Genomic DNA, 20359 nt, shown 5'->3' on the forward strand with positions numbered 1-20359 from the left:
AGGGCGTCACCTGGAGTGCCTGGACTGCCTGCTGGGCGGGTTCTCCTGGGACTGGATGGAGGCCATTCTGCTGATTGAGCCTTGCTGGTCTCTCCTAGGATTACTATGGAATTCCCTTTGCCACGCCCACAGCCCTGGCCAGCCGAGATGGGAGCCTAGCTAATAACCCGTATTCAGGTTAGTCTGCTCAGGGCATGAGGAGTCGGTTGGGGCGTGGGGCATGGGGCATGTGACTGGTCTGCAGCAAATCCCAGGCATTTGGAACCAGCAGCACAAGGGCTGAGAGAGGCCTGCTAGCAACCTCTTGAGCCGGCTGCCAGAGCCTGTTCCTGTTTGCAGGGCCAGTCTGGCTTTTTTCCTGGTTGGATGAGGGTGGGGTAGGGGCAGTGATTCGAGTCAGTGTTCCTCTTCTCCTAGGTGATGTCACAAAGTTTGGCCGAGGTGACTCCGCATCCCCTGCACCCACCACCACACTGGCTCAGCCGCAGCAGAGCCAGTCCCAGGCCCACCACACAGCCCAGCAGCCCTTCCTGAATCCTGCGCTGCCCCCTGGCTACAGCTACACTGGCCTCCCCTACTACACGGGCGTGCCTAGTGCCTTCCAGTATGGGCCCACGATGTTTGTGAGTGTTGGTGGGGTGGGGTGGGGATGTTACTCCAGTTCTGGAGACTAGAAGCAGGGCCACGAGGTGTTAGGCTACTTTCCCATGTGCTTTTACAGGTAGTGCAGGTCGCACTACTGAACACAGGTCCTCTGTGGTTGTGCTGCCTGGGACTAAGCCAGGGGATACCTGACCTGCTCCCTCTGCGTTGTTCCTGCACTGACGCCTCTCCTGCTTGCTCCGCCAGGTCCCTCCGGCCTCAGCCAAGCAGCATGGTGTGAACCTCAGCACCCCTACCACCCCTTTCCAGCAGGCCGGTGGTTATGGCCAGCATAGCTACAGCGCAGGTGAGGGGTGCTCCTGGCACAGAGAGATGCGGGTGGGACAGGCTTGCTTGGCTCACGCGTGCCTCTTGTACCCTGCCGTGCTAGGTTATGATGACCTGACCCAGGGGACAGCAGCGGGAGACTACACCAAGGGTGGCTATGGTGGATCATCGCAGGCACAAAACAAGTCTGCAGGTTCTGGGCCTGGCAAAGGTAGCGTCTGCCCCTCCTTTCCAGGATTGAGGCCCAGAGTAGTTGTCTTCTACTGACTCTTTCTCAGGCAAGGCTACCCCAGAGTGCCCCTGGAGGTGGGGGAGGCTGGAGCTGGGCCCAGTGGTGGTGGGAACAACTGCTTTCCCTCCTAGGAGTGTCCGTGTCCTCAAGCACCACTGGCCTACCTGACATGACCGGTTCAGTCTACAACAAGACTCAGGTGAAGGAGGATTTGGGTAGATGGGTCAGCCGGTGGGAGGTGCTGCCCAGGCTGGCCCTTACCATGGTCTCTTTATCCTGCAGACTTTCGACAAGCAGGGATTTCACGCAGGGACTCCTCCACCGTTCAGCCTGCCCTCAGCCTTGGGTTCCACTGGGCCCCTGGCCGCTGGAGCAGCCCCTGGTTATGCGCCCCCACCGTTCTTACACATCCTGCCTGCCCACCAGCAGCCTCATTCACAGCTGCTACACCACCACCTGCCACAGGATGCCCAGGTGAGCCCCGTGATGGAGGCAGCCACCCTGCCCTGGACTGGGGGTCCTGCTCCAGCCCTTACAGCCTTTTCTCCTCCTCCTCCTCCTCCTCCTCAGAGTGGCTCAGGTCAACGCAGCCAGCCCAGCTCCCTGCAGCCCAAGTCGCAAGCCTCCAAGCCCACCTACGGCAACTCTCCCTACTGGACAAACTGAACCTTTGAAGAGAGGGGTGGGCTTGGGCAGGGCTTACCCTGGGCAGGAGAGAACACACGGAGCCCATTTCTAGGAGCCCAGCACCCTTTCCTAGATTCCTGAGACGTGTAACTGTGTCAGCCGAGCCTCTGTGGGGAACCTGCCTCCCAGACTCGCTGTTGTATGTAATGTATTTATGTATGTATTTGTAAATGTGATAGAAGTCTTGGGGTGTAGGGGTACAGCTGCTACTCTTAGCCAGGTCTGCAATCCCGATTCAAGCCCCTTCTCACCATAGCAAAGAAGCCCTTTTCCCACTCCTGCCTTCAGGCCTTCTTTGTAGCCTCCCAGCCCCACGGGCAGTTGGGAGCAGTGTCTGGAAGGGCTGCTTCAAGGCAGTTTGGGGACTGGGGTCAGGTACCAATGAAGAATCACGACTTAATCTCACTCCCTTGTAAGCCATTTTTTGAGTTTCCTTCCTTGTGTAATTACTTTAGCCCTCTCTTTGAGGAACAGACATTTTTGTCATGTTCCTCACCTACCAAATCTTGATCTGGGAATAGCAGCGATATCCTTTCTGCCCAACATGAAAGTGGCACCTGTTTGTCTTCATACCGACCAGAGGCCTCTGCTTCTGGTCTTGTCCCCAAGAGACTTGCCTTCCTCTGGCTGACTATTTTTTTTTTTAAAAAACGTCTGAAGTTGTGCTCAGAGATGTTCAGTCAGTCTGCTCCCTTAAAAAAAAAAAAAAAAATCAAAATCCAAGATATGCCTTCACCTCAGTGAGAGCACGTCTCCAAGCAAAGGCTCCTTTATCCCATTTGTCCTGAACAAGGTGGGCAACTGTTTCAGGGGTTTATCTCTCTTTGCCCAATCTCCACCTAATAAAGTTCTGAGAGCATGCACGGTCTCTGTGTGGTGTGACTAAAGGGTAGGTCAGGGCAGAGGCTGTCTTCATGATTGTTCTGGGCATTGTGGACTTCACATTAGAGCCGAAGTAACAGTCACGTGGTCTTCTGACAGTACGTTGTGAGGGCTTAAACTGGCATTCCTTCTTTTGCCTGGGTCAGCCTCCAGGGAGCGGAAAGGTAAAGGATGAGGCTGCAAAGCCCACTTACCCACGTACCCTCCTCACAGGGCACAGGCAGTGGTTATCAAAGTTCACTTTGATAAGGCAATTTCTTACAGGGCCAAGCCAGTCAACAGGAATACCAGGGCAGGGTCCTTTCATTTCCGAATGTCAGCAGATATTAAAATCTGAAAGGTAAGAGCGGAGGATGTGTTTCTCATGACCGAAGAGAGAGGAAGTTTGATCGGCTCACCCTCTCTATCCTTTGTTGTTCTTCAACCAGACAGAATTTTGACTGGTAAGGGGTGGGGTGGAAGAGAAGACTAGCCAGACAGGGTGGTATGAAGTAGGTAAGGGGGTCCTGGGCAAAATACTTGCTCCAGAAAGTCCCAAGCAGCCATTCACTTGGGCCAGGATTCCGGTGCAGCTCCTTCCTCCTGCTCCCAGGCCACCGGTCGGGGAGGAATCAAGGCCATCTACTAGCCCTGTGTGGCAGGAGGCAGATCGCCCCACAATTCTGCAGCACAGTTGCGCTCCAATCTCCAGGTGTTGACCAAGGCATTACAGCCTCAGTCTTAACCCCTCAGACTAGGCTAAGTAAGCAACCAGAATGGGGCATCAGATACTGGTCAAGTTGGTGTGCCAGAACCTGGGGTCAGTCTTCACCTTTTCTGCTTTTGCCCTCTAAAATCAGTGGTCATTTCATCAAATGGGGCCCCTGCTGCTGGTGACCCACAGCTTGAGATCCCTGCCAGAAAAAACATTAAGTGTTCACATAAAGGGACTTCAAATGATCTCTTGCCTGTTTTCCTGCTTATTAATAAGCAGCAGGAAGTTCAGAAGACAAATGATGAAAACAAAAGGCTCACCTCAGGAGGGCAGTGGAGCACCCTCATCCCTTCACCGACCTACTTGTACTGGCAGATTGTGCCCTACTTAAGAATTAAGGTTAACAAATGGCTGTCTCTTAATAACCTTTCCTAAAAGTTAGTACAGACTGGGAATGTGTATTCCATGAGGAGATGAGTTGAGCAGAATATCCTAAAAGATCGGTGAGATTTGGTTTCGGGTTTGTTTTTTTTTTTCAGCTGAGTCATGGGCGTAATCGGTGAGGCAACAGTGGAAGTACTGAGACCACCTTTTAGTTTTCTTTAACACAAAGAAAGAAGAGGGTCATCCCATGGGGAAGTAGCAATACAGGTATATTTTATTTCACATTTTATTAGTAGACAGATGGGCAGAAAAAGACAAAATAAACCACTATAGGGGAAGTTCAACACAAAAATGCATCAGATAATCTTTTCTCATAAGTTAAACTGAAGAAAAACATCTACAATTTCAGCTAAGAAAACTATTAAAGTCAGGTGTGTCCTGCTGGTTTCAGAATAGTTGAAAATTGCATCTGAATCTTTTTGTAAATGTAAACCATTTTTATCAGAATGGGAGGGGTGGGGAGTTAACTTTCAGTGGAGAACTACACTTTTCCCTACAGTCTCCTACTGTGTGTGTCCCAAACATAAGGAAACCAGCAAATAAAGAAGCAAGTAATTTGAAGGGAAGAGGAAAGAGGGGACTACAAAAAGAGTCTGCCTAATAGAAAAGAACTCTGGAATGGTATGAAATAGAGCGGGAAGACTTTGAGAAGCAACAACGGAATCGTGGTATTACTTTCTCCACCCAGCCTCAAAACACACAGACCTGAAGAGCATCCAGAGAGGCCTCCACTAGCATCAAAAGGAATCTAAAAATGCAGGATTCTGAATTCATGTTAACACCAAATAATCAGCACAACTGTACTTACAAGGTTCTGGTCTGACCCTGAGACCTCTACTCCCAAAACAAAAAAAAAATTACATGCTCAAGTTTTATTTTGCCACAGGATGTGTTCTCAGGACAGAGCTCTGGAACCAGCATCTGGGTTTTACAGGTCAGTCTGAGTTACCAGAAAGTCCACCTGCTAGCCAATCAACACATAACCAGTCTTTTCTGGAACTGATTGTACTCTTATCAGAGGCAAAGCCAGCCCTCACTAGTAACACCCCAAAGGGCTGAGAGGTATGACTTCCACCTGGCTCTCTGGCTCCCTGAGTCAACGTGCAACAGAGGCCAACAGGGCCTAATGGGACAGGGCTGAGCAGCCCAGCACCTTCCGCAAGGCCAAGGTGCCTGGCCTGCCCTGGCAGAGAAATGCTTTTATGATAAGGGAAGAAAGAAATGCCTTAATCTTAGGGCTGTGAGAGAGAAGACCAAGCTACTGGCTGTAAACGTGTATGGGGGTGTTTAGAGGGGAATCAGCATTAGGAGAGACTTTGGACTCCAGAAGATTTGCAGGTTATCCAGAAGCATTACTTAAAAAGCATGGGTTGTAAAAAGCTAGTTCCGACAACCTTCTATGAGAATTTTCGGCCAGTGTTTTGTCACAAAGAGCTCTTCTGTTCTCGGAATCTGACTGGAATCACTAGATTCAGGGGTGCAAGCAGTCCTAGCCCCATGGGGATTGGACAGAGATTCTGGGACCAGGCTCAACACTGTCCCATATGAACCTTTGCATGTTAAGGTTTCCACTTAATACCAGATCAAACTTTAGAGGCCAGAGAGGTCTGCTGGGCATTAGCCAGCTAATGTTTGGAGTTTGAAGCGAATGAAAACCCTGAGATCAGAAAGGAAGGAGGAGCTAAGGAAGTAAGCATCACCTACTCTGTTCTAGGATCCATCCTACCCCTGTCCCTCATCAACCCTTTGGTTCTTTCTGAGCTATGATCTGAAGAAAAGACGTTGACACCAGTACAAAGGGATCCGGAGGAGGATTGTAACCAGTCTCTGCTCGTTTTCTTTCCTTCCGAAGTCTGTAATTTTACATTATAATGATTTTCCCCACTGAAAGAACACTGCCCTCCTATGAACTGGCCCACTCTCAAAGAATAATCACCACCAAGTTCTGAAGTCCCTGGCTGGTGAAGGCTGATGGATCTCAATATTGATTGAAGTAACACGTCATTGAGACCAGGGAAGTCAGCTGCAGCCACTGCACAGTTGGAAGATCCAGCCGTTGCCCAGACACCACCTGCAGCCAATTCCCTCGGCCCTGCCAAAGAGTCAGAGCAGCCCAGGGCAAGCTCCATGCACAACCTCTGCTTGCCCTCCACAGCCAGCATACATTGAAAGGAGAGAAAAGTCCAGGTCACATCCAATGAGGAAAGTGGGAACTGGTCACCCATGTCTCCTATCCACAGCTATCACTATTGGCATAAGCAGCTCAATGAAAACCAAAATCTTAACACATGCACCTAGGAGTAATACTGAGCAATTAAAACTGGCTACTTGCACTCTCACCATGAGGATTTTCAAAGTATATTTGAGGGAAAGGCCATGTTCACATAAAACAGATGTTTTCTCACCCAACAGTGGTCACCAGTAGTTTTGACTTTTCTTTCCCCAGCAGCATCAACCAAAATTGGCATAGTGATTTTAAACTCCTTGTTCCCATCACTAAGACTCCACACATACACACACATACACACACACTAATCTCCACTCTCTCCCCACTCCCTTGGGGTGGGGAGGGTAACAACTCTGTCTTTTTAAAATAAATAGCAATCAAGTGCTCAGTTCTATGTAAAGTATGAATATTTATTTTCAGGCTTTAGATCCCAATCGATTTCAAAAAAACAAAATCTGATCTCTCTCCTCAGGGTAGCTGAGACCCCCTGTGTTAAGATGATGTCCTGGAGGCTGAAGGGGCTCTGTGCCCTTAGAAACACATTTTCATCAGGCTTAGCACAAAGTCCCTGATGCCCACTGTATCCCAGCCTTAAGAAGGGAAAGGAAACAAAATTCACCACCATGGGGCTGATCGAATGCACACACACTAAATGAGCAGCTAAACCTTGGCAAATTTGCTTTTTTTTTTTTTTTTAAAGTTAGTTTTGTGGGGTTTTTATTTATTTTTTTTTCCATTTTCTTTTGCTACTCAGCATATGCAGCACTTGTGAACTTCCAATGGGTTCCCAGCTTTAAACACATTAAACGTCTTGATGAAAGACTATTTAATTCAAGAATCTAAAAACAGACCAAACGTGTTTTGCTGTGAACACTCTGTAGAGACGAAGTGAGGCGAGAGTTTGGGTTTAAAGAAGAAGAAAAAAAAGAATCAATACAGTGATGGAAGGGTAAAGAATGCAAGAATTCAGACATTCTGTGGAGGATACTTTCTCTCCATTAAGAGGTCCATAAAAAGGAGCAAACTGAGATCCATAAGGGGAGTCAGCAGGAGCCGTGTTTGTTTTTCCCACCCCCGGTGATAGGTTTTTGCTGAGGGGCCACTGCTAGGTCCCCACTTGCTCCCCTCCCTTTGGCCTGAGACGGCAGGGCAGTACGGGGCACTGAAGGAGCACGTCACGACTCCTCATTTCCAGAATCATCATCATCATAGCAGTCGGCATCTTCCTCCTCCTCATCTTCATCATCAATGTCGTCGTCGTACAAATCGTCATAAAGCAAATCTGAGCTGTTGTCATTGGAAGGCACTTTAGTTTTGATGCAGTATTCCGCCAGGGTTGTGGGGACCTTCACTCCATCCTTTTCTGCTTCGGCTTTAGTGGCTGAAACCTGTTTCCTGAAGGGAGAAAGTTTGTGTAAGTCTCTTTGTTGGAAGATGGATTTGCAACTGGCCTTTCTTAATAATCAGGATTCCATATTTAAAAAAAAAAAAGACTCATTATGGCTCAAGGTTTCTCAATTTCAGTGCCTGCTTAAAAGTATCTGACAGATACTACACCAAAGGTTCTCAGCCCATCAGGGTAGTGTTTTAAAGAACACTTAATAATGACCTTTTGACCTTTGAAGGGTATTTAAAAGCAGTGGGTCTTAGATGTTGGTTAACCAGAAATGACCTCAGAGGTTTTTACTGGCAGTCCCAACAACTCTTAATTCAATAATCCTGTCATTTACACTTATAAGTAGGGTTCCAATGTCACATGACACACCTGCCTCCCACTTCATTCTTGTCACCCAAAACATACAAGACATCATGGTCCTTTTCTTCTTTAGTACCTTGAACAACGCTTATTTTTCTGTGTGGCTCAGAACTCTACTGATTTTACACATGACTGCCTGCTTATGCCACTCAGATCTGAACTTTGAAACAGCCTGTTCTGACAACCCAAGTTAAAACAGCCACCTAGTCACTCCTTCACATTATGCTACTTAACCACTAATCATTTCTCCTATGATCTTGCCCATTTGTTAGCTTTTCTGTCAGTTTTTTCCAGTTCCCTGATGCCTAGAATACAGCCTGGCACATACAAAGCTGTGCAAAAAATTACCGACTGGACAGATGGAAGGGTGAAGTTTCCTTCAAATGCAAAAATTGACCGTAAAAAAAACAACCACCAACCTCATGATCTTCCTTCTGCTGGCTCTAATTAGATGGTTCCCCACTGATATTGCTGTCTGCCTTACTTTGCCAAACCTGACAGCTTGGTGTTGCTCATATACCCCGGCTTGACGCTCTTCCCTCTCTGTCTCTTCCTGGGTCATCTTAGTCATTCCCATGGCTTTTGCCACATCCCCTTCAAGCTGAGAGCTGTCAAACCATCAGGATCCACCCCCCTTCTGGGCTTACTGAAGACATCCAAAGGGATGTCTCCACCCTGATGTTCCACAGGGACCCTAACTCTGCAAGTCTGCAACTGTAATTTTCAACCTCTGTGGCCAGCTTCTCCAATTTTTCTTCTAAGAGTATTCCTAAAATCATAAACCTCACTCCAAAGCTCTACTTTCAAATCTGTTTTCTCACTGTCCCTGCCTCTGTTTAGTCTTCATCTTGGCTTCTCTTTCCTTTTTCAGCCTCTTTGGGTCAACTAGGGTTCTTTCAAAACTCAAATATGATTTCCCCTTCCCTTCCTTAAATCTTTAAGTGATACCCCATCACTTATAAGATTAAGGACAAAAGCCTTATCATGGCTTCAAATGTCTTTTAAGATCTGATCCCTCTCAAACAAAAAAAACCACACAACAAAAACAGATCTGATGGCTCTCTGAATTTCCCATCAAGCAATGTAAAGCTGCTTATAGTTCTCTAATCACACCATGCTGTTAGCTACCTGTTAGCAAATCTGTTTCTTCTCTGAAAGGGTTCTTTCCCTTACTACTTGAAAAAATCTTGGTTATGAGGCATTACCTCTCCTAGGAACTCCACAGCAATATATATTCCTTCCACTGTATCTTGTTTATGCTTAAAGAGTATATATTTGCTCTCATCTCATTACATGGTCATTTGTTCAGAAATTCTTGCTAATAAGTGTGACCTTCTCAAGGAGAGACTGCCTTCATGACCTAACAGAGTGTACCTGACATGCAGCTGCTGTATAATAAATGTGGAAAGAATTAAAGAAAGAGATAAACCCTTAAATTAGGAAATAGAATAGATGCCTTAGGGATATTAATTCTTCACTTACGAAATCCTACCCTTCCTTAAATCCTGACTATATTATGAAGCACTCCCATCTTTCAAGCTTCAACCTACTCCAGCTCCTCTAAATCTCTAGGTCCTTACTATTTATACCAATTACCTTCAATCTTTGGTGTACACCAGTCACCTAGGTGGATGGTAAAAACAAAATATAGCTGCCTGGCTTTTACCCTTGTAATCTCACTAAATGACTATGGTTATGGAAGGGGGTCTAAAGGTGATTCTAGTTGGCATAAAACATTGAAAACTGATGTATATATTATTCAGCTTTATTTCAACGCAGTTTTTCCTTTCTGTACATCACATGGCATCGTGCTGACTAGAGTTATAAAGAGGGACTTTGTATAAATTGTAGTGCTTACTAAACTATGCCAGAAAACTGTCCTTGGGGCTCTATTTTTAACGGTATAAGAGAAAATGAATTTATTGCAATACAAGTATCAGTTGTTGGGTACTGTTAAGAAAACCTTTAAGTCCTACTTAGGATATGATCAAGAGATGAATGGTTCAGTCCCGATACCTCCTACTTTTTTCCCCTGTTACACAGATGGAAAAACCAAAGCCTCAAAAAATTAACTGATAAAAGGTACTATAAGGGGTGACAGAGCTAGGGGTAGATTCCAAGTCTCCCACTGAGAGGAAGCTTCTATGGCTCTATTATACCATATACTAGTGTTGCTGATAATGATGATACCTAGAAGATACTTGCTACTATGGTCAAAAGGGCCAATAAACTATACGGCTTCATTAAAATTTTTGAAAACAAAATACCTAGAATGCCCAGAATGCTCTTGGTGTTTGCTACACTTATGGGACATACTGAAAATCCTGAACAGTGTCCCTAAAAGGATTGAGAGGCAGAGTCTACAAACTTTATTGGTTCAGAACCTGAAGTTTTGGTTCCCAGGAAGTAAGATCTACTGCAGCATTACCTCTCAAAAGCCATGCTCTCTCAAAAGCCAAACAAACTCATTAGGCTCGGGCAGAAATCTCTTCCCAAATAATAAATCTAACAGAGAACTGGAGTAGATACTTTAAGTCTGATTTAAAGCCATGGTTCTAGGATATAGTTTAGTTCTGTATAAAGACTTGAAGTAATCAAACGGAAGGTAAAACAAAACACCTTACCTAATGATTTCAGCATATTCTTTGTCTTTTCCTTTACTGTCCCTCCATTTCCTGAACATAACTGAAGCATCCACATTGGCTGGGGAGAAGGTGTTGGGCTCATTGAGCAATGAGATTACACTTAACAGGATAGTCCTAGAAATGGGGGTGGGGGGGAAAAAGGGTCAGCTATAAATATTCATATTTACAGGATCCATAAATACTGTGCTTTTAAATTTAACATAATATTTGAGACCTTAGGGGAATAGAAATAGAATATAAAATTTTATTTTCAATACTCAGCTGGTTAGGCAGAATAAAGTTGCTAACTAAGAGACAAAGGAAATCTGTGAGCCGAGCATAAAGGTCATGTTGCAGGGCCTGGTCTCAAATGGCTGCATGTTCCAATCTGCAGAAAGTGGAAGCCTGAAAGCTTTTTAAGTAACAAATTTTCAAAACTGTAAATTAAGTACAACAGGAAAATGCAAAAGCCATAGGAAAAAAATTAGCTTTTTGGGGAGAGGTTAAAAATGGTCATGCTCCACACATCCACGTGGTTCTTATCATGGCTGCTTAAGAGGATCTGAAAAATGATATTACAGGCAAATGTATTTGTTTTCCATACTTCAGAGGGAAGAATGACACTTAAGCAGGAGAATGGAGGAAAACAGTAGCCCAGACATGGAAGAACTAGTCTCTGAATAATGGAAATCTTTATTCAAAAATATTATTAAGTACTTAGTGTGTACCAGAGGCACCAACGGTGATGCTGGATGTACAACAGTGAGCAAGTTAGACGCCATCCCTTCTCTCCCAAGGTTTATAAGAATTGTGGGAGATAAAAACAGGCAATTTTTGCCCAAAGATAAAACAAAAAACAGACACCTTAATGACAAATTTTTCTGTTAGAAAAATAACTAGAACAGGTTCCAAAAAGATTTCAAATTATTACCAAGCTTCTTTTCCCTAAAAGCTCTGTGCATGTATGTAAAGAGAAAAATTAAATTTCTCTACCTTTTCTCTTTGGTGCGAGGTTATAGATTGTGTTGTTGCAAAATAGCCTTTTGCTCCTGCCCCAAGCAAAAAATAAAGGGAGGGAGCCAGGCAATTAGATGTTTGATTTGATGAAACCTTTTCCTAAAAAGGGTAGAGAGTTTCTGTTATGTGATTATACAAGATTATGACAAAGGCACTTTCACAGACAACCTTCCCATCTAGTTAAAATCCATTTATAATAGACACACACATCCCTTTCTTTTAGGTTAAGAATAACTCCTTGCCCCTCCCCACCAAGATCCTCCTGGATTTCTTCAGTAATTACGTTATAAAATAAAGATTAAAAGAAACTCCTCATTGCCAATGATGGGAAATGGACTGACATAAATTCCAAGGGGCTGCCACAGAAGAAAACATACAGAACCTATTAGATAAGCAGGATGGGACAAAGTGTGGTATTGGGGGGGGGGGGGACAACAACAAATCTTTATTGGTCTAGATCAGCACTGCATAAAACTTTATGTGATTATGTAAATGTATAATCTGTATTATCCAATACGATAACCACCAGCCACCCCATGTGGCCACTGAATACTCTGAACGGTAGCTTCTACAACTGAAGAACTGAATTTATGCATTTAATTTTAATTAATTTACATAGCTACATGTAGTTAGTGGCTACCGTATTGGACAACTGTTACAATACTATATTAGAAAATATAATTTTTAAAATGGTGAATTATCAAGGTGCATGGGTGGCTCGGATGGGCATCTGCCTTCGGCTTAGGTCATGGTCCCAGGATCCTAGGATCAAGCCCCACATTCTCCCTCTCCCTCTCCCTCTCCCTTGGCTGCTCCCCCTGCTTGTGCTCTCTCGCTCTGTTGAATGAATAAATGAAATCTTAAATAAAATCATGAATTATCCATTTCTATCAAAATAAATCACTTTTTTTCTAATTTATATTCAATTAGCCAACATATAGTACATCATTAGTTTCAGATGTAGAGTTCAATAATTCATTAGCTGCATATAACACCCAGTGCTCACAAAGAACTTACTTATAACACCATGTATTTCCACACTGAAATCCATGATACTTTCACAAGTGATGTCAGGTACTACAGTGGACTGTGCAAATAGGTGACCCAGTACATTTTCACTTCATCCCCTCCTCTGGACTGCAGGATCTTTTTTGGGGGTGTGGTATGGGGAACCCATTTTGTTGGTTCTGGTGGGGTTGATCTTCCTCTGCTATCATGCCACACCTTCATACACACAACCTACCTAACCACAGCAGCAGATATACCACCAAGTACTGGCCACAGTTTTCCATCCATCTAATCATGAATGGTTTGGGGGATATGCATGTAACCCAAGATGGGCCAATCAGAACCCTGGTAGGAACTATGATGTTCTAATCTAATAGCAGAAAGGCATTTACTTTTTATTCTTGATTAAACTGACAACTGTGAGAATAAGGAAAGTCTAGAGCAGGTGGCCATCTATATCACCAAGTGGTTAAGATTCTGCCTAGTAACAAGGCCAATACAATGCAAGGCAGAACTGAGACTTTATTATCTTAATCAAGGTTCCTGATGTAATTAAGACACAAGACCATATTTAAACTTTCCCAACCAGTGGATGAGTTATATGTGAATTATTTATTGATTCTTGTAAGCAACTGGGTAGGTGGGACCTGGGATAACCTGAGCCTCTGCAACGACTTCTAGTCAAAGCATCTCCACAGTTTATTATGCTGTCATCTACAAGTACAGTAATTGCAATTTTATCTATGTATCATGACTGGAAAAGGTCTGGAAGTAATGTCATACATAGTTTAAACTGTCCAGCATTTGTACCAAAATAATTTAACACAGGCATTATACCCTGTAGCATACTGTAGACAACTCTGCAAGGTAAGTATTACCCTATTTTTTAAGTTAATTTATTTTTAAAAAATAATCTTTACACCCATCGTGGGGCTCAAAGACAAGACCCCAAGATCAAGAGTCATATACTCTTCTAAGTCAGCCAGGCACCAGAAAAGAAAAAATGAACTGCTAAGACAATACTAATAGACTAGACTATACAACACAGAACTGAATACTGCAACTATTCCAATGGTTACATTTTTTTATTGCTATCTTTTGTTGCTAGTTTAAGTATTTGAAAATCTTTATTCATTTATTGTATTTTTTTCAGAAGGAAAAAAGCAGAAGGTGGAAAGGGTTAACAATAGGTGAAAGAAAAGAAAGACCCAATAACGAAACTATCAATATAACACAATGAAGAAGTCACTCATGTCTACTGAAAGGATTGGTTTCCTTCAGATCATGAACAGATGGGAAAGGGTTCAGAAAACAACTACATACATTCTTTCTTATTTTGTCTATATAAATCCACAGTTCCACAGGAACCTTTGGTTTTTTAGTAGTAACATGGAGTTGCACTACATTAATACAATCTTGTAGCATTTAGACATAAATTTCTTGGACTAGCAAAACAGACTTTTGAGAACCAATCCCCAGACTCTCACTTCCTACAAAGAATAACACTATGCCCCTCTCTACTGCATATTTGGAGGGACAGATGGGTCTGGTTGTCCAAATTAAGCAGTATAAGAGTTTAACATACCTTAAAGCAGACCTAATCCAGTAATAATTTGGGATAAAAATGAAGAACAAAGAGTTCTTACATGTTTTCAATTATTGCACAATTCCCAGGACCACCACCATTCCTGGATTTAGAGATACTCCCAAGAAGCAAATGTGCTCCCTCCACCCCTGCTGTAAGCCAGGCAAGGGACTATGGTAGGAGTTTTCAACATAGGGAATCTAGACCAAAATAAAGAAATTCTCAGAGGAGAGAGAAGTGCAGGCAAAAGGATAGTCAAAAGCACTCCACCACTTTATATAATAATCTTCATTTTTTTTTCCCAGTTCATATTTCTGATCTTTTTGGTTGTCTCACAATCTTTGTTAGATTTGGCTACCCTCTTTTGCATAAAAATAAGTTTGTAGGGCTGCCTGGGTAGCTCAGTTGGTTAAGCAGCTGCCTTTGGCTAGGGTCACTATCCCAGGATTCTGGGATCGAGTCCCGCATTGGACTCCTTGCTCTGTGGAGAGTGTGCTTCTCCCTCTGCCTGCCACTCCCCTTGCTGTACTCTCTTTCTCTCTCTGTACCCTCTAACAAATAAAATCTTAAAAAAAAAAAAAAGTTCGTAAATAGTAAAGACACCGAAAGAAAATGAAAACCAATTAATCACATTCACGCACGCACACACACACACACACACTCTCACACACATATAGACATGAGACAAAAAGCAAACTAGAAAGTTGTGAAGTTCACAGAGCTCAGACATGTTTTAAAAACATCAAAACTATGGGGCACCTGGGTGGCTCAGTGGGTTAAAGCCTCTGCCTTCGGCTCAGGTCATGATCCCAAGGTCCTGGGATCCAGCCCCACATCGGGCTCTCTGCTCAGCAGGGAGCCTGCTTCCCCCTCTCTCTCTGCCTGCTGCTCTGCCTACTTGTGATCTCTGTCAAATAAATAAATAAACTTAAAAAAAAAAATCAAACCTAAAGTAGTATTTAAGGGAGATAAATCAGAATTAGGGCACCTGGGTGGCTCAGTTAAGCTTCTGCCTTTGTCTCAGGTCATGATCCCAGGATCCTGGGATGGAGCCCTGTGTTGGGCTCCCTGCTCAGTGGGGAGCCTGCTTCTATCTCTCCCTGTGCCACTCACCCTGCTTGTACTCTCTTAATCTATCAAATAAATAAAATCTTAATAAAAAAAAATCAAAAGTAGACATCTATGACCCAGAGAGTAATACTGTTATCTGTCCCTTTTCAACATACAGACAATGGTCAGTGAGTTGGGTCTGCACCTACCCGCCCCCGTCCCGCTTTGTTACAGTATGCTCTACACCCAACATGAGGCTTGAACTGATGTGAAGATCAAGAGTCACATGCTCTGCTAAGGGAACCAGCCAGGTGCCCCTCAACCCCAGTTTCTTAGCTACTTTGCTAGCTACTATGTTACTACAAGTACAACTTTAGGAGGGCAGGCATAAATCTGGCTCTAGCACAACAAATCCTGGTTTATGAGTACCCCTGGAAACTAAGCAGGCAGAGTTTGGAATTTTGCAGGATTAAAGGCTGGCATTTTTCTTCCATGTTATACAAATACCTCCAGGCAGTGTGAGGTAGAAAGGGTTCATTCTTAAAACCCTAAACTTACTTTGACTCTTAAAACATACACATACACAGAAGAGAAATAGAATGACTGATTGAGGTTCTTAGGTTTTACAGGCATACCCCTACTTGATGAAAATTGACTGTCAACTGTGAAGAAGTGAAGCTCAATGCCTGACTCTTCCACTTAACCCAGGTCCGTTTAATCTCTCATTTATACCATTTCAAAAGATGGACCCGTAATATCCAAAGAGGACATCATGGCAAAGAAATCTGTTATGAGTGAGAAAATGTGATAATTTTAAAAAGATTTTTAATTTTTACTTATTTGAGTGAGCATATGCACAAAAGGGGATGGGATGGGGGGAGCAGAGGGACAGTGAGAAGCAGACTCCCTGCTGAGCAAGAAGCCTGACACAGGGCTCCATCCCAGGACCCCAGGATCACAACCTGAGCCAAAGTCAGAAATTTAACAGGCGCCCTGAAAATATGATTGTTTAATGAGTCATATGTTACAGTTTTTCTTTATGCCTCTAAAGCATCTAATAAATTTAATACTTCATCCTGTGCAATCCTGGAGCTGCTGCTGACAGATCCTTGAAAACACATGACAGGAATGAGGGTCTCAGATTAAAATACACAGAAACAGAAAATCACTTGTGATCTCTGTCTGTCAAATAAATAAAATCTTTAAAAAAAAAAAAAAGGTCTGAGAAGGTAACTAAAGATTCCAGTGCATGGGTAGCTGGCTGGCTCATTTGGTAAAGCATGAGACCCTTGATCTTGGGATTGTGGGCTTCAGTCTCGTTTTGGGTGTAGAGATTAAGTAAAAGAGAGAGAGAGACAGATTCCAATCCAAATAGCTGTTAGTAGATCTGTGTATGAATATCAAAGGGGCAATCTGAAGTTAACTAGTCCTCATTGTGAAGCCTCTAAACGAAAAAGCATAAAAGCAGAGAAGGCAATCTCTGAGATGAAGTCTAAGAAATGCTTCTAAACTGGGGCTCAAGTGACCTGGGGGCCTAGAGAGAAAAAATGATGCCGGTACCAAAGTGCCAATTTTAGATAGGCAAATTTAGTAATTTTAAATAGGCAAATTTAGTATAAAAAGGAGTTTCCTATCCCCAAAGGACTAAATCAAATGAGAAACAGGCCTACCTTCAAAGAAAAGTGTCCAAAAGATTTTAAGCTGAGACAAGGATAATATAGGTATATTTATGCAGGAGAAGTAAAGGTAAAAATCTTGAATTCCTGTGGGTAATGGCAATAGATTATCCATTGAGGCAGCACGAAAATACAATGAAAAAAAAAAAGTGTTTGGGGCTTTGTATTATGAAAAAGGGAAAGCTTGTTTTCTCAAAGGGGGACAAGCCATGGTAAGCATTTGATTCAGCATTCAACCTCCAAAACCAAGAATCACCACTAGTACCTTAGCAGCTAACACTTCCTTTTGACTAGGATTACTACTAGCCCTGAAAAATAAGCACCAAAGTCAAACTAAAAGGATAACCCTGCATTTTTTGTTCAATTTTTCAATAAAATCTTCCAAAATACTTACTGCCCTTTTTTTTTTTAAGATTTTATTTATTTGACAGACAGAGAGAGAGAGGGAAAAGAAGCAGGGGGAGTAGGAGAGGGAGAAGCAGGCTTCCCGCTGAGCAAGGAGCCCAATGCGGGGCTCGATCCCAGGAGCTCGGGATCACAACCTGAGCCAAAGGCAGATGCTTAATGACTGAGCCACCCAGGCGCCCCATACTTACTACCTTTAAATATACTGTCAGTTTAATTATATTTTGATAATATGTTTCTTTCGAAAACCTGACAGTCTCTTGGAAGAGCTGAGAACTCTGGTAGCCAAACTCTTCCCACCAACAACAAATACAGCAGAATAATGTCTGTACTATCCTCAAGGAAAGAAAGTATGGCCCTGAAATCTTATGCCCAAACTGCCATTTGAAGTACCATGGCAAAAACACATATATATACACCCATACACACAAGTATTTTATCATTTTTTGTAAAACTTTTTAAAGATTTCATTTATTTGAGAAGGTGGGGGGAGGGAAAGAAAGAGAGAAGGAAGGAATGCAAGTCACAGGTTGATCCCAAGACCTTGAGATTATGACCTGAGCCAAAGGCAGATGTGTAATGACTGAGCCACCCAGACACCCCAAGCATATAACATTTTGAACATCTTAAGAATTCAGGGAATATAATATGGCTCCAAGGAACATTTTCCTGGAGAAATTACTAATGGACAAATTCAGCCAATTAACAAATCAAAGGGAAGTAAAATAATGGACAGCAAACAGTGAATTCATTTCATAGTAGGAATAAGAAATTTTAAAAACTAGGATTATGTTACAAAACAGTGCAGACTATAAATGTTATAACCCTGACAATAAACAAATATATTTTTAAAAAGATTTATTTATTTGAGAAGAGATCGAGCAAGTGTGCACACAAGCAGTGGGAGAGGCCAGGGGAAAAGGGAAAGAATCTCAAGCAGACTCCCTCCTGAGCACGGTGCCCACATGGGGTTTGATCTGATGACCCTGAGCTGAAATCAAGAGTCAGATGCTCAACCGAGCCACCCGAGCTCCCCAATGAACAAATATATTTTTATTTATTATATATACACACACACATATATTTTGGGGAGGGGAGCAAGAATGTGCACACGTGTGAGTGGGATAGGGAAGGACAGAGGGAGAGGGAGAGAGAGAATCTTAAGTAGGCTCTACCCCCAGCGTAGAGGTCCATGTGGGGCTCAATCTCATGACCCTAAGATTGTAACTTAAGCTGAGATCAAGAGTCGGACACTCAAATGACTAAGCCACCCAGGTGCCCATATAAACAAGTATTTTTAAAAGTTAGGAAGAAAAGGGGAGGACAGGATGGGAAATAGAATATGTATGCTGATTTCCTTTTCTTTCACTTAGCTCTGTCAATACAGGTTAAGGCTGAAAAATCAAGTAACAGGGTAAGTACAGGTTAAAGGTACAAATAATCAGCTATAACTGTGTGGTGTAAGGGATATGAGGGATGAAAAAGTAGAAATAAAATATCCTGTGTAAAAGAAGTGGTCTTTAATATATTCATGCACCTGTGGGTATATAAACTATCAGATTAATTCCCCTTTCCAGCCTCCCTTTTCACAACTGCTCTTTACAAAAGGAATGCATACCTTCTACACATCCCAAATATTCCTCAGGTACTGCCCAGAGGTAATGAAACATAGGTATATAAAAGAAAAAGAAATTTACATATAAAGCCAACTGTTTTCCCTTTCTCAGAAATAATTTTTTTTTTTTTATTTTTTAAAGATTTTATTTTATTTATTTGACAGAGAGAGAGATCACAAGTAGGCAGAGAGGCAGAGAGGCAGGCAGAGAGAGAGGAGGAAGCAGGCTCCCCGCGGAGCAGAGAGCCCGACGCGGGGCTCGATCCCAGGACCCTGAGATCATGACCCGAGCCGAAGGCAGCGGCTTAATCCACTGAGCCACCCAGGCGCCCCTCTCAGAAATAATTTTGTTTAAAGTGTAGAATGGGGGCACCTGGGTGGCTCAGTGTGTTAAGTCTCTGCCTTCGGCTCAGGTCATGATCTCAGGGTCCTGGGATCGAGCCCCACATTGGGCTCTCTGCTCAGCAAGGAGGTTGCTTCATCCTCTCCTCTGCCTGCCTCTCTGCCTACGTGTGATCTCTATCAAATAAATAAATAAAATCTTTAAAAAAAAAAATAAAGTGTAGAATGGGGGCGCTTGGGTGTCTCAGTAGTAAGTTGGGCATCTGCCTTCAGCTCAAATCATGATCCTGGCATCTTGGGATCCGGCTCTACATTGGGCTCCCTCTGCTTGGTGGGGGGCATGCTTTGGGTGGCTCAGTGTGTTAAGTCTCTGCCTTCGGCTCAGGTCATGATCTCAGGGTCCTGGGATCGAGCCCCACATTGGGCTCTCTGCTCAGCAAGGAGGTTGCTTCATCCTCTCCTCTGCCTGCCTCTCTGCCTACGTGTGATCTCTATCAAATAAATAAATAAAATCTTTAAAAAAAAAATAAAGTGTAGAATGGGGGCGCTTGGGTGTCTCAGTAGTAAGTTGGGCATCTGCCTTCAGCTCAAATCATGATCCTGGCATCTTGGGATCCGGCTCTACATTGGGCTCCCTCTGCTTGGTGGGGGGCATGCTTTTCTCTCTCCCACTACCCCTGCTTGTGTTCCCTGTCTCACTGTATTTCTGTCAAATAAATGAATAAAGTCTTAAAAAAAAAAGTGTAGAATGATGTTTAAACAAAGTATTTCGGTATGTGATAGAGTACAACAAATTCAGGTATGTATAGACTGGGGCTGCTGGAATTACATTTTCATTAAAAGGAACTTACCAATTCCATCTCTGATTATTATTAAGAAATGCATTATCCCTGAAGGAGAATCCCATAAAGTAAAGCATAAAGTACAGGGAATATGTGGTAATCCTGTATTTCATAGACATTAATAAACTTATGGCAAAGTTCTATGCCTAATCTATCTGTGAATTAGAATTCAAAAGCAAGATGATTGCCAAGATGAGGTGTATCAACACATTATTTGAATTAAAAAAGGGAGACACTTTTTTTCTGATTTAAAAAATATATGAACTAGGGGGTGCCTGGGTGGCTTAGTGGGTTGAAGCCTCTGCCTTTGGCTCAGGTCATGAACCCAAGGTCCTGGGATCAA

General features: G+C 43.2%; 2 protein-coding genes across 7 annotated transcripts in view; one reads left to right on the top strand and one right to left on the bottom strand.

Annotated features, from left to right (window-relative positions):
* The window catches only part of UBAP2 (ubiquitin associated protein 2), a 133755-nt gene extending 131045 nt beyond the window's left edge, over positions 1-2710 (top strand). For 4 of the 5 annotated variants that reach the window (XM_046022437.1, XM_046022436.1, XM_046022435.1 and 1 more), the window contains exons 22-28: positions 99-177; positions 418-623; positions 850-949; positions 1034-1141; positions 1294-1361; positions 1445-1636; positions 1733-2710. In XM_046022437.1, coding sequence (XP_045878393.1) covers positions 99-177; positions 418-623; positions 850-949; positions 1034-1141; positions 1294-1361; positions 1445-1636; positions 1733-1828 — 849 coding nt within the window. In that variant the 3' untranslated portion in view covers positions 1829-2710. The remainder of the gene's footprint in view (positions 1-98; positions 178-417; positions 624-849; positions 950-1033; positions 1142-1293; positions 1362-1444; positions 1637-1732) is intronic. The other variant, XM_046022439.1, reaches the window with a different exon arrangement.
* A 3771-nt stretch (positions 2711-6481) lies between these two features.
* The window catches only part of UBE2R2 (ubiquitin conjugating enzyme E2 R2), a 122201-nt gene continuing 108323 nt past the window's right edge, over positions 6482-20359 (bottom strand). Inside the window, exons 4-5 of one of the 2 annotated variants that reach the window (XM_046022875.1) lie at positions 10477-10611; positions 6482-7491 (exon numbers count right to left, since the gene is read on the bottom strand). In XM_046022875.1, the coding sequence (XP_045878831.1) occupies positions 7272-7491; positions 10477-10611 (355 nt within the window). In that variant the 3' untranslated portion in view covers positions 6482-7271. The remainder of the gene's footprint in view (positions 7492-10476; positions 10612-20359) is intronic. The other variant, XM_046022876.1, reaches the window with a different exon arrangement.

Source organism: Meles meles, chromosome 11, assembly GCF_922984935.1.
Source record: "Meles meles chromosome 11, mMelMel3.1 paternal haplotype, whole genome shotgun sequence".
Taxonomy (NCBI): domain Eukaryota; kingdom Metazoa; phylum Chordata; class Mammalia; order Carnivora; family Mustelidae; genus Meles; species Meles meles.